The following is a 14,418-nucleotide window of genomic DNA, read 5'->3' as shown; positions in this document are numbered from 1 at the left end:
TCCTGGCACACTCCACGGTTCCCGACACCTTCGAGGTTCTCCCCTAGGTGAGGGGGTTGGCTCCTGGGCGACAGGGGTTATCCGCTGTAGTCGTGGCCTATCCGGAGGCCCCAGACCAACCGCGGAGACCCGCTACAACGATGCCCATGAAGCGACCAGGAGCGTGATCGAGCGGTGCTTCGGCGTCCTGAAGATACAGGTGCCTGGACCGCTCTGGAGGGGCCCTCCAATACTACCCCCAGGAGTGTCTCCCATATTGTGGCGGCCTGCTGCATTCTTCACAACATAGCGCAGCAGAGGAGGGGCATGCTGGAGGAGGAGGATGAACGGCAGGCCGATGTGGAGGAGCATCATGATGAGCAGGGCATAGAAGGGTGAGGGGTTGGATATCAGGGTGGCATGCGGTATGGGTCGCTCACCAAGTAGGCCCCACCATGTGGCACCACCACATATCTGGCCAGTCCCCTGCTGCCTCAGAGGGCAACATCAGGGATAACTTCTGACAGCCCTGGGAGCACAGGCCTGTGTCCACCTCCAACACCGGCACAGTGGATAGCACTGTGGCTTCACAGCTCCACGGTCCCAGGTTCGATTCCCCGCTGGGTCACTGTCTGTGCTGAGTCTGCACGTTCTCCCCGTGTCTGCGTGGGGTTTCCTCCGGGTGCTCCGATTTCCTCCCACAATTCCACAAAAGACGTGCTCATTAGGTGAATTGGACATTCTGAATTCTCCCTCAGTGTACCCGAACAGGCGCCGGAATGTGGCGACTAGGGGACTTTCACAGTAACTTCATTGCAGTGTTAATGTAAGCCTCCTTGTGACAATAAAGATTATTAATTAAATACATAAGCACTGGCATCGAGTGAAGCATACAGGGTGTAGTGTTAATGAGGTCAGTCCATAAGAGGGTCATTTAGGAGTCTGGTGACAGTGGGGAAGAAGCTGTTTTTGAGTCTGTCCGTGCGTGTTCTCAGACTTCTGTATCTCCTGCCCGATGGAAGAAGTTGGAAGAGTGGAGTAAGCCGGGTGGGAGGGATCTTTGATTATGCTGCCCGCTTTCCCCAGGCAGCGGGAGGTGTAGATGGAGCCAATGGATGGGAGGCAGGTTCGAGTGATTGCGGCAATTAAATTGATTCTCTTTCCACAGACACAGTTTGACCTCGAGTATTTTGGTTTTAATTCCTTTTTCATTCTATTTTCTCGCTCACATTTATCAGCAACGGCGTTGGAGCCGTAAACGTGATCACCCCCCACCCCCACCCCCCCCCACCCCCACCCACCCCACCCACCACCACCCACCCCCTCCCACCCCCCCCACCGCACCCCCACCCACCCCCCCACCCCCCCACCCACACCCCCCACCCCCCCCCACACCCACCCCCCACCCAACCCCCCCCACCCCTCCACCTTCCCCCAAAAGGAAGCAATTAGTCGATCGGAGGCCCTGGTCGTCCTCTGCGATCGTCGTAGCTTTGGTGGTGATGTCGGTGGAGGTTAGGGCGCCTGTGACTCCGGGAGCGTGGTTTCGGCTTCTGCGGCGGCTTCATCACCCCTACATGTGGCTGGCGGAATGGCCGACTGGTCTGGGAAGGGGGCGGCTGTGGGGTGCGCCGGTGGTCAGGGCCTAGACGGGGCCGGTGGAAGAACCGATCCACCTGGGAAGGGGGCGGTTGTGAGGTGCGCCGGTTGGAGGGAGGGTGGGGCTGGTGGGCAGGGGGGGGGGGGGGATCCAGTGGGCGCCAGGTCCTCTTAGGGAAGCCCGTATCCTGTCGGCCGTCGGGGCCACGTAGGCGTACTGAGGGTTAGCGTGGAGGAGATGGACCCTCTCGACCAATGGGTCCGATTTGTGCGCCCGCACGTGTTTTCGGAGCAGGACGGGTCCGGGAGCTGCCAGCCAGGTCGGGAGCGAGGTCCCAGAGGAGGACTTCCTGGGGAAGACAAGGAAACGTTTGTGAGGTGTTTGGTTGGTCGTGGTACACAGCAGTGACCGGATGGAGTGGAGGGCATCCGGGAGGACTTCCTGCCAGCGGGAGATTGGGAGATTCCTCGACCGCAGGGCAAGTAGGAAGGTCTTCCAGACCGTTCCGTTCTCCCTCTCTACCTGTCCATTTCCCCGGGATTGTAACTGGTCGTCCTGCTCGAGGCAATGCCCTTGCCGAGCAGGAATTGACGCAGTTCGTCGCTCATAAAGGAGGACCCCCTATCACTGTGTATGTAGGCGGGAAAACCGAACAGCGTAAAGATACTATGGAGGGCTTTTATGATGGTGGTTGCGGTCATGTCGGATAGGGGATGGCGAATGGGAACCGGGAGTATTCATCAATCACGTTCAGGAAGTACGTGTTGCGGTCGGTGGAGGGGAGGGGGCCTTTGAAATCCATACTGAGGCGTTCAAAGGGATGGGAAGCCTTTATCAGGTGCGCTTTCTCTGGCCTCTAGAAGTGCGGCTTGCACTCCGCGTAGATTTGGTAATTCCTGGTGGCTGTCCTAACCTCCTCGATGGAGTAGGGCAGGTTGCGGGTCTTGATGAAGTGGAACAATCGAGTGACCCCCGGGTGGCAGAGGTCCTCGTGGAGGGCTCGGAGGCGGTCCACTTGTGCGTTGGCACATGTGCCGCAGGATAGGGCATCAGGAGGCTCGTTTAGCTTCCCGGGACGATACAAGATCTCATAGTTGTAGGTGGAGAGTTCGATCCTCCACCGCAAGATCTTGTCGTTTTTTTATCTTTCCCCGCTGTGCATTATCGAACATAGAATTTCATAGAATTTACAGTGCAGAAGGAGGCCATTCGGCCCATCGAGTCTGCACTGGCTCTTGGAAAGAGCACCCTACCCAAGGTCCACACCGCCACCCTATCCCCATAACCCAGTAACCCCACCCAACACTAAGGGCAATTTTGGACACTAAGGGCAATTTTGGACACTAAGGGCAATTTATCATGGCCAATCCACCTAACCTGCACATCTTTGGACTGTGGGAGGAAACCGGAGCACCCGGAGGAAACCCACGCACACACGGGGAGGATGTGCAGACTCTGCACAGACAGTGACCCAAGCCGGAATCGAACCTGGGACCCTGGAGCTGTGAAGCAATTGTGCTATCCACAATGCTACCGTGCTGCCCCCTGAAAGCATGAAAGCAACCGACCGTTGGTCAGTGAGGAGAGTGAATCTCCTGCTGGCCAGGTAATGCCTCCAATGTCGCACAGCTTCTACTATGGCCTGGGCCTCCTTTTCGACTGAGGAATGGTGGATTTCGGAGGCGTGGAGGGTGCGTGAGAAGAAGGCCACGGGGCTGCCCGCTTGGTTGAGGGTGGCCGCCAGAGCTACGCGGAGGCGTCGCTCTCGACCTGGAAGGGGAGGGACTCGTCGATGGCGTGCATCGTGGCCTTTGCAATGTCTGCTTTGATGCGGCTGAAGGCCTGGCAAGCCTCTGTCGACAGGGGAAAAACTGTGGATTGGATCAGTGGACAGGCCTTGTCCGCATAGTTGGGGACCCGCTGGGCATAGTAAGCGCTTCAGGGCTTTGGAGCAGTGCGGGAGGGGGAGCTCCATAAGGGGGTGCATGCGTTCAGGGTCTGGGCCTATCACTCCATTACGCACTACATAGCCGAGGATGGCTAGGCGGTTGGTGCTAAACACGCATTTATCCTTGTTATACGTTTGGTTAAGTATTTTTGCGGTTTGGAGGAATTTTCAGAGGTTGGCGTCGTGGTCCTGCTGGTCGTGGCCGCAGATGGTGACATTATCGAGGTACGGGAATATGGCCCGTAAACCGTACCCGTCTCGGATCGTGTTTTCCGGGTCCTTAGGGGGGAGGGGGAGCAGCCCCAAGTCGTGGTCCACATTGGCACTAACGACATAGGTACGAAAGGGGACAAGGATGTCAGGCAGGCTTTCAGGGAGCTCGGATGGAAGCTCAGAACTAGAACAAACAGAGTTGTTATCTCTGGGTTGTTGCCCGTGCCACGTGATAGTGAGATGAGGAATAGGGAGAGAGAGCATTTAAACACGTGGCTACAGGGATGGTGCAGGCGGGAGGGATTCAGATATTTGGATAACTGGGGCTCTTTCTGGGGAAGGTGGGACCTCTACAGACAGGATGGTCTACATCTGAACCTGAGGGGCACAAATATCCTGGGGGGGAGATTTGTTAGTGCTCTTTGGGGGGGGTTTAAACTAATGCAGCAGGGGCATGGGAACCTGGATTGTAGTTTTAGGGTAAGTGAGAATGAGAGTATAGAGGTCAGGAGCACAGATTTGACGTCGCAGGAGGGGGCCAGTGTTCAGGTAGGTGGTTTGAAGTGTGTCTACTTCAATGCCAGGAGTATACGAAACAAGGTAGGGGAACTGGCAGCATGGGTTGGTACCTGGGACTTCGATGTTGTGGCCATTTCGGAGACATGGATAGAGCAGGGACAGGAATGGATGTTGCAGGTTCCGGGATTTAGGTGTTTTAGTAAGCTCAGAGAAGGAGGCAAAAGAGGGGGAGGTGTGGCGCTGCTAGTTAAGAGCAGTATTACGGTGGCGGAGAGGATGCTAGATGGGGACTCTTCTTCCGAGGTAGTATGGGCTGAAGTTAGAAACAGGAAAGGAGAGGTCACCCTGTTGGGAGTTTTTTATAGGCCTCCTAATAGTTCTAGGGATGTAGAGGAAAGGATGGCGAAAATGATTCTGGATATGAGCGAAAGTAACAGGGTAGTTATTATGGGAGACTTTAACTTTCCAAATATTGACTGGAAAAGATATAGTTCGAGTACAATAGATGGGTCGTTTTTTGTACAGTGTGTGCAGGAGGGTTTCCTGAAACAATATGTTGACAGGCCAACAAGAGGCGAGGCCACGTTGGATTTGGTTTTGGGTAATGAACCAGGCCAGGTGTTGGATTTAGAGGTAGGAGAGCACTTTGGGGACAGTGACCACAATTCGGTGACGTTTACGTTAATGATGGAAAGGGATAAGTATAAACCGCAGGGCAAGAGTTATAGCTGGGGGAAGGGCAATTATGATGCCATTAGACGTGACTTGGGGGGGATAAGGTGGAGAAGTAGGCTGCAAGTGTTGGGCACACTGGATAAGTGGGGCTTGTTCAAGGATCAGCTACTGCGTGTTCTTGATAAGTATGTACCGGTCAGACAGGGAGGAAGGCGTCGAGCGAGGGAACCGTGGTTTACCAAGGAAGTGGAATCTCTTGTTAAGAGGAAGAAGGAGGCCTATGTGAAGATGAAGTGTGAAGTTTCGGTTGGGGCGATGGATAGTTACAAGGTAGCGAGGAAGGATCTAAAGAGAGAGCTAAGACGAGCAAGGAGGGGACATGAGAAGTATTTGGCAGGAAGGATCAAGGAAAACCCAAAAGCTTTCTATAGGTATGTCAGGAATAAGCGAATAACTAGGGAAAGAGTAGGACCAGTCAAGGACAGGGATGGGAAATTGTGTGTGGAGTCTGAAGAGATAGGCGAGATACTAAATGAATATTTTTCGTCAGTATTCACTCAGGAAAAAGATAATGTTGTGGAGCAGAATGCTGAGCCCCAGGCTAATAGAATAGATGGCATTGAGGTACGTAGGGAAGAGGTGTTGGCAATTCTGGACAGGCTGAAAATAGATAAGTCCCCGGGACCTGATGGGATTTATCCTAGGATTCTCTGGGAGGCCAGGGAAGAGATTGCTGGACCTTTGGCTTTGATTTTTATGTCATCATTGGCTACAGGAATAGTGCCAGAGGACTGGAGGACAGCAAATGTGGTCCCTTTGTTCAAAAAGGGGAGCAGAGACAACCCCGGCAACTATAGACCGGTGAGCCTCACGTCTGTAGTGGGTAAAGTCTTGGAGGGGATTATAAGAGACAAGATTTATAATCATCGAGATAGGAATAATATGATCAGGGATAGTCAGCATGGCTTTGTGAAGGGTAGGTCATGCCTCACAAACCTTATTGAGTTCTTTGAGAAGGTGACTGAACAGGTAGACGAGGGTAGAGCAGTTGATGTGGTGTATATGGATTTCAGCAAAGCATTTGATAAGGTTCCCCACGGTAGGCTATTGCAAAAAATACGGAGGCTGGGGATTGAGGGTGATTTAGAGATGTGGATCAGAAATTGGCTAGCTGAAAGAAGACAGAGGGTGGTGGTTGATGGGAAATGTTCAGAATGGAGTACACTCACAAGTGGAGTACCACAAGGATCTGTTCTGGGGCCGTTGCTGTTTGTCATTTTTATCAATGACCTAGAGGAAGGCGCAGAAGGGTGGGTGAGTAAATTTGCAGACGATACTAAAGTCGGTGGTGTTGTCGATAGTGTGGAAGGATGTAGCAGGTTACAGAGGGATATAGATAAGCTGCAGAGCTGGGCTGAGAGGTGGCAAATGGAGTTTAATGTAGAGAAATGTGAGGTGATTCACTTTGGAAGGAATAACAGGAATGCGGAATATTTGGCTAATGGTAACGTTCTTGAAAGTGTGGATGAGCAGAGGGATCTAGGTGTCCATGTACATAGATCCCTGAAAGTTGCCACCCAGGTTGATAGGGTTGTGAAGAAGGCCTATGGAGTGTTGGCCTTTATTGGTAGAGGGATTGAGTTCCGGAGTCGGGAGGTCATGTTGCAGCTGTACAGAACTCTGGTACGGCCGCATTTGGAGTATTGCGTACAGTTCTGGTCACCGCATTATAGGAAGGACGTGGAGGCTTTGGAGCGGGTGCAGAGGAGATTTACCAGGATGTTGCCTGGTATGGAGGGAAAATCTTATGAGGAAAGGCTGATGGACTTGAGGTTGTTTTCGTTGGAGAGAAGAAGGTTAAGAGGAGACTTAATAGAGGCATACAAAATGATCAGGGGGTTGGATAGGGTGGACAGTGAGAGCCTTCTCCCGCGGATGGATATGGCTGGCACGAGGGGACATAACTTTAAACTGAGGGGTAATAGATATAGGACAGAGGTCAGAGGTAGGTTCTTTACGCAAAGAGTAGTGAGGCCGTGGAATGCCCTACCTGCTACAGTAGTGAACTCGCCAACACTGAGGGCATTTAAAAGTTTATTGGAGAAACATATGGATGATAATGGCATAGTGTAGGTTAGATGGCTTTTGTTTCGGTGCAACATCGTGGGCCGAAGGGCCTGTACTGCGCTGTATTGTTCTATGTTCTATGTTCTAACCATTCGGTCCATGGGGCTGTTTAGCACAGGGCTAAATCGCTGGCTTTGAAAGCAGACCAGGCAGGCCAGCAGCACGGTTCAATTCCTGTACCAGCCTCCCCGAACAGGCGCCGGAATGTGGCGACTAGGGGCTTTTCACAGTAACTTCATTTGAAGTCAACTTGTGACAATAAGCGATTTTCATTTCATTTCATTTTCACCTCTCGCTGGAAGACCGAGACCCCGTTAGTGACACCGAAGGGAACCCTTAAGAAGTGGTAGAGCCACCCATCTGCTTCGAATGCAGTGTATTTGCGGTCACTAGTGCGGATGGGGAGCTGGTGGTAGGCGGACTTAAGATCCACCGTGGAGAAGACCTTGTAATGCGCGATCCTGTTGAACAGGTCGGATATGATATGCGGGGGAGAGGGTACGCGTCGAGCTGCGTAACCCTGTTGATGGTCTGACTGTAGTCGATGACCATCCTATGCTTCTCCCCGGACTTTACCACCACTACTTGAGCTCTCCAGGGACTGTTGCTAGCCTCAATGATACCTTCCTTCAGTAACCGTTGGACCTCTGACCTGATAAAAATCCGGTCCTGGGCACTGTACCGTCTGCTCCTGGTGGCGATGGGTTTGCAATCCGGGGTGAGGTTCGCAAACAGGGAGGGCGGATCGACCTTGAGGGTCGCGAGGCTGCAGACAGTGAGGGGGGGTATAGGGCCGCCGAATTTGACGTTAGACTTTGGAGGTTACACTGAAAATCCAATGCTGGAGTGTGGACGCACAGAGGTGGGGAAGGACGTAGAGTCGGTAGTTTTTGAACTCCCTTCCTTGGATTGTGAGGTTAGATATACAAAACCCTGTCATTTCTACTGAGTGAGATCCGGAGACCAGGGAGATTTTTTGATTAACGGGTGGACGGGGAGAGAACAGCGCCTTACCGTGTCAGGGTGTATGAAGCTCTCCGTGCTCCCAGAGTCGATTAGGCACGACATTTCATGCCCGTTGATAAGCACCGTCGTCGTAGCAGTCGATAGTGTTCGGGGCCGAGACTGGTCCAGAGTCACCGAGGCTACTCGTGGCAGCAGTTGAATGTTCTCTTTGGGCGGTGTATAGCCAGCCGAACTGGGGTCCTGGGAGCCCATCCAAGATGGCGGCACCCATTGGTCGCACATGGCTGGGGGTGCACAAAATGGCGGCGCCCATCCATCGCAGGTGGCGGCCCGGAGGCCGCACGTTGCCGCGGAGGAGGAAGATGGCGGCGCCCGCTGCCCGCACGGGGACCGTGGAGAGGATTGTGGTGGCGGTCCGCATTCGCCACCGGAGACCGTAGCGATCGCCCGGGCCTGGCATACCGCCACGAAGTGGCCCTTTTTACCGCATCCCTTGCAGGTGGATGCGCGGGCCGGACAGCACTGTTGGGGGTGCTTGGCGTGCCCGCAAAAATAGCAGCGGGGCCCCCCGGGGTTGCCAGGCCGCCTTGCAGCGCAAGTTTGTGGGGAGATGGGAGATGTCTCGGGGTCGGCCGCAGGCGGGTCCCACGCTGCCCAGGGGGCTGCCGCGCGGTCGGGGACATAAGCGCGGGCGTTTCGGGAGACCACATCCAGAGAACCGGCAAGGGCATGTGCCTCCTTGAGGCCTAGGGTGTCTTTCTCCAGCAATCGCTGGCGGATTTGGGAGGACAGCATACCTGCAACGAAAGCGTCCCGAATCAAAAGTTCTGTGCGGTCGCTCGCCGAAACTTGCGGGCAGCTGCAGTTTCTCCTCAACACCAGGAGTGCACAGTAGAATTCTTCCAGCGATTCCCCAGGGATTTGTCACCTCATCGCTAGCAGATGTCGATCGTAGACCTGCCAATATAATGTACTTTCAGCATCTCCATTGCTGCATCAAAGTCGTCCGCGTCCTCAATGAGGGTGTAAATCTCCGGGCTCACCCTCGAGTGCAGGACTTGCAGTTTCTGTTCTCCCGTGGGTGTGTTTTCGGCCGTTCTGAGGTATCCGTTAAAACACATCAGCCAGTGCTTGAAGATTGCCGCTGAGTTTTCCGCGTGGGGGCTGAGTTGCAGACACTCCGGCTTGATTCGGAGCTCCATTCTTTACATCTAGTGTATTAAATTGATGCATGATCAATAACCTCAGAAACGAGGGGCGTCATTCTCCGATCCCCCGCCGGGTCGGAGAATGGCCGTTGGCCGCCGTGAATCCCGCCCCCGCCAAAGTCTCCAGTACCGGAGATTGGGCAGGGGCGGGAATCGGGCCGCGCCGGTTGGCGGGACACCCCGCTCAATTCTCCGGCCCACGGCCTCCACCATGGCGGAGGTGGAAGACTCTCACCACTGCGCATGCGCGGGAAACTGTCGGCGGCCGCTGACGCTCCCGCGCATACGCCGCATTTCCGCGCCAGCTGGCGGGGCGGAAATCCCTCCGGCGCCGGCCTAGCCCCTCAATGTTGGGGCTCAGCCCCCAAAGATGCGGAGCATTCCGCACCTTTGGGCCGGCGCGATGCCCGTCTGATTGGCGCCGTTTTTGGCGCCAGTCTGCGGACATCGCGCCGTTGGGGGAGAATTTTGCCCCTGGTTGGAGACAATTGAAGGCTTTAATACGCTAGATGTTTCCCCCAGCAGCGCAGGTACAGAAGGAAGCTGCTGGGGCGGCACGGGCTCTTATACCCCGCCTTGCAGGGCGGAGCTAATATACAAGCTTAACCAATGGGAACAAGTACATTCTCCACCAATGGTATTCCCGCATTACTAGGTGCCGTAATCCTCCTAACACAGACCACCACACGTGACGAGAAGGATTTCCTCACCAAGTGCAGGAACCAGCCTGTTCAATACAGAGACGATGCTGTAAAAAGATTATGGCCCCCACCTTGTACAGCAGGGTCAATATCAGAAAACCCCTCAATATTTTAACGTCTTCAAACAGAAGGAGCGAATCACAGTGGCGAGTGCTGAGCTCCAGGAATGAGCCCCCCCCCACCCCCGATATCAATTATACTGAATTGAATTTGTCTGTTCAAGGGTAACAATGTGAACATAAATAAAAACATTTATCTGTTCCAAAATCCTTTATTAGACCAGTATTAGGCTGTATGGTGTTTCTCAATGATCTTACTTGGTTACAGGGCCGTTCCGGATTCGCTAATACCAAACCAGGTCCAATGATGTTGAAGGTTGCATCAATATGCATGGGGTTTGGATCCTTGAAAGAAATTGTGTGAAGTCTGTATGTTGGTGCAAGGTGCCTGCGCATCCACTCAATCCCCAGATAATTAGTCACCTGGAAAATTAAAACAAACCCAATATTCACACTGGATCTCAACCTGTTGGAGTTGTTCATGTTTTATATGCTATGTAGACAAACAAAGAACAAAGAACAAAGAAATGTACAGCACAGGAACAGGCCCTTCGGCCCTCCAAGCCCGTGCCGACCATACTGCCCGACTAAACTACAATCTTCTACACTTCCTGGGTCCGTATCCTTCTATTCCCATCCTATTCATATATTTGTCAAGATGCCCCTTAAATGTCCCTATCGTCCCTGCCTCCACTACCTCCTCCGGTAGTGAGTTCCAGGCACCCACTACCCTCTGCGTAAAAAACTTGCCTCGTACATCTACTCTAAACTTTGCCCCTCTCACCTTAAACCTATGCCCCCTAGTAATTGACCCCTCTACCCTGGGGAAAAGCCTCTGACTATCCACTCTGTCTATGCCCCTCATAATTTTGTATACCTCTATCAGGTCGCCCCTCAACCTCCTTCGTTCCAGTGAGAACAAACCGAGTTTATTCAATCGCTCCTCATAGCTTATGCCCTCCATACCAGGCAACATTCTGGTAAATCTCTTCTGCACCCTCTCTAAAGCCTCCACATCCTTCTGGTAGTGTGGCGACCAGAATTGAACACTATACTCCAAGTGTGGCCTAACTAAGGTTCTATACAGCTGCAACATGACTTGCCAATTCTTATACTCAATGCCCCGGCCAATGAAGGCAAGCATGCCGTATGCCTTCTTGACTACCTTCTCCACCTGTGTAGCCCCTTTCAGTGATCTGTGGACCTGTACTCCTAGATCTCTTTGACTTTCAATACTCTTGAGGGTTCTACCATTCACTGTATATTCCCTACCTGCATTAGCCCTTCCAAAATGCATTACCTCACATTTGTCCAGGTTAAACTCCATCTGCCATCTCTCCGCCCAAGTCTCCAGACAATCTAAATCCTGCTGTATCCTCAGACAGTCCTCATCGCTATCCGCAATTCCACCAACCTTTGTGTCGTCTGCAAACTTACTAATCAGACCAGTTACATTTTCCTCCAAATCATTTATATATACTACAAAGAGCAAAGGTCCCAGCACTGATCCCTGTGGAACACCACTGGTCACAGCCCTCCAATTAGAAAAGCATCCCTCCATTGCTACCCTCTGCCTTCTATGGCCTAGCCAGTTCTGTATCCACCTTGCCAGTTCACCCCTGATCCCGTGTGACTTCACCTTTTGTACTAGTCTACCATGAGGGACCTTGTCAAAGGCCTTACTGAAGTCCATATAGACAACATCTACTGCCCTACCTGCATCAATCATCTTAGTGACCTCCTCGAAAAACTCTATCAAGTTAGTGAGACACGACCTCCCCTTCACAAAACCGTGCTGCCTCTCACTAATACGTCCATTTGCTTCCAAATGGGAGTAGATCCTGTCTCGAAGAATTCTCTCCAGTAATTTCCCTACCACTGAAGTAAGGCTCACCGGCCTGTAGTTCCCGGGATTATCCCTGCCACCCTTCTTAAACAGAGGAACAACATTGGCTATTCTCCAGTCCTCCGGGACATCCCCTGAAGACAGCGAGGATCCAAAGATTTCTGTCAAGGCCTCAGCAATTTCCTCTCCAGCCTCCTTCAGTATTCTGGGGTAGATCCCATCCGGCCCTGGGGACTTATCTACCTTAATATTTTTTAAGACACCCAACACCTCGTCTTTTTGGATCACAATGTGACCCAGGCTATCTACACCCCCTTCTCCAGACTCAACATCTACCAATTCCTTCTCTTTGGTGAATACTGATGCAAAGTATTCATTTAGTACCTCGCCCATTTCCTCTGGCTCCACACATAGATTCCCTTGCCTATCCTTCAGTGGGCCAACCCTTTCCCTGGCTACCCTCTTACTTTTTATGTAAGTGTAAAAAGCCTTGGGATTTTCCTTAACCCTATTTGCCAATGCCTTTTCATGACCCCTTCTAGCCCTCCTGACTCCTTGCTTAAGTTCCTTCCTACTTTCCTTATATGCCACACAGGCTTCGTCTGTTCCCAGCCTTTTAGCCCTGACAAATGTCTCCTTTTTCTTTTTGACGAGGCCTACAATATCACTCGTCATCCAAGGTTCCCGAAAATTGCCGTATTTATCTTTCTTCCTCACAGGAACATGCCTGTCCTGTATTCCTTTCAACTGACACTTGAAAGCCTCCCACATGTCAGATGTTGATTTGCCCTCAAACATCCGCCCCCAATCTATGTTCTTCAGTTCCCGCCTAATATTGTTATAATTAGCCTTCCCCCAATTTAGCACATTCATCCTCGGACCACTCTTATCCTTGTCCACCAGTACTTTAAAACTTACTGAATTGTGGTCACTGTTACCGAAATGCTCCCCTACTGAAACATCTACCACCTGGCCAGGCTCATTCCCCAATACCAGGTCCAGTACCGCCCCTTCCCTAGTTGGACTGTTTACATATTGTTTTAAGAAGCCCTCCTGGATGCTCCTTACAAACTCTGCCCCGTCTAAGCCCCTGGCACTAAGTGAGTCCCAGTCAATATTGGGGAAGTTGAAGTCTCCCATCACCACAACCCTGTTGTTTTTACTCTTTTCCAAAATCTGTCTACCTATCTGCTCCTCTATCTCCCGCTGGCTGTTGGGAGGCCTGTAGTATACCCCCAACATTGTGACTGCACCCTTCTTATTCCTGATCTCTACCCATATAGCCTCACTGCCCTCTGAGGTGTCCTCTCGCTGTATAGCTGTGATACTCTCCTGAACAAGTAGCGCAACTCCGCCTCCCCTTTTACATCCCCCTCTATCCCGCCTGAAACATCTAAATCCTGGAACGTTTAGCTGCCAATCCTGCCCTTCCCTCAACCAGGTCTCTGTAATGGCAACAACATCATAGTTCCAAGTAGTAATCCAAGCTCTAAGTTCGTCTGCCTTACCCTTAATGCTCCTTGCATTAAAACATATGCACTTCAGGCCACCAGACCCCCTGTGTTCAGCAACTTCTCCCCGTCTGCGCTGCCTCAGAGCCACACTGTCCCTATTCCCTAGTTCTCCCTCAATGCTCTCACCTTCTGACCTATTGCTCCCGTGCCCACCCCCCTGCCATACTAGTTTAAACCCTCCCGTGTGACACTAGCAAACCTCGCGGCCAGGATATTTATGCCTCTCCGGTAGACAAGTCAGTCTGCAGATTATGGGCACAGCCCAACTTCAATGGAAATAATGAATGAGTGAACATGAATCTGCACTGAGGGACACTAGCTTTAACCTCAGTTTGGACAGGAGGCATTAGGGAGACAATGAGATGTTACCTTGAAGGATTAAGTGATATAAAACACCCACCTGGCTGCGTTGTACAAATATATCTCTCCCAGCTCTCATGAAGTCGGCAGCATCAAAACACGGCTCAAATTCGGTGGTTACAAATTTCCCAAGGGCAGCGAGTTTGTGTCTGTCCTCCGCTGACTGCATGGGGTAGTCCTGCAGCAGCAAAGATTAGTGCAACAAAATCAAACGTCACAGTCAATCTTAAAATCATCCACTGCTTACTGCAGGGCAGGGGAATGTTCCGTGTCAGGCCTCGAAAGACACAATGCTCTCAGTGCCATCCCCCACCTTCTCCCCATAACCGGCACATTCTTCCGTTTCAGAAAACAATTTCCCTTTGAATACTTCAATTGTCCATGTCTCCACCACACTCACAGACAGTGCACTCCAGATCATAACCACTCGCTGTGTGAATGTCTCCACCACACTCACAGACAGTGCATTCCAGATCCTAACCACTCGCTGTGTGAATCTGTCTCCACCACACTCACAGACAGTGCTCTCCAGATCCTAACCACTCGCTGTGTGAATGTCTCCACCACATTCACAGACAGTGCATTCCAGATCCTAACCACTCGCTGTGTGAATCTGTCTCCACCACACTCACAGTCAGTGCTCTCCAGATCATAACCACTCGCTGTGTGAATCTGTCTCCACCACACTCACAGACAGTGCACT

At 52.1% G+C, this 14,418-nt stretch overlaps 1 protein-coding gene across 1 annotated transcript in view; it reads right to left on the bottom strand.

Annotated features, from left to right (window-relative positions):
• LOC140387341 (glycine amidinotransferase, mitochondrial-like) overlaps nt 1–14,418 on the bottom strand; it is a 102,026-nt gene that overhangs the window by 24,435 nt on the left and 63,173 nt on the right. The window contains exons 5-6 of the mRNA XM_072470286.1: nt 13,756–13,893; nt 10,254–10,418 (exon numbers count right to left, since the gene is read on the bottom strand). Of these exons, the coding sequence (XP_072326387.1) occupies nt 10,254–10,418; nt 13,756–13,893 (303 nt within the window). The remainder of the gene's footprint in view (nt 1–10,253; nt 10,419–13,755; nt 13,894–14,418) is intronic.

This window comes from Scyliorhinus torazame, chromosome 12 (assembly GCF_047496885.1).
Source record: "Scyliorhinus torazame isolate Kashiwa2021f chromosome 12, sScyTor2.1, whole genome shotgun sequence".
Taxonomy (NCBI): Eukaryota; Metazoa; Chordata; class Chondrichthyes; order Carcharhiniformes; family Scyliorhinidae; genus Scyliorhinus; species Scyliorhinus torazame.
The sequence above is the reverse complement of the archived record's forward strand: the minus strand, read 5'-3'. Positions and strand labels throughout refer to the sequence as shown.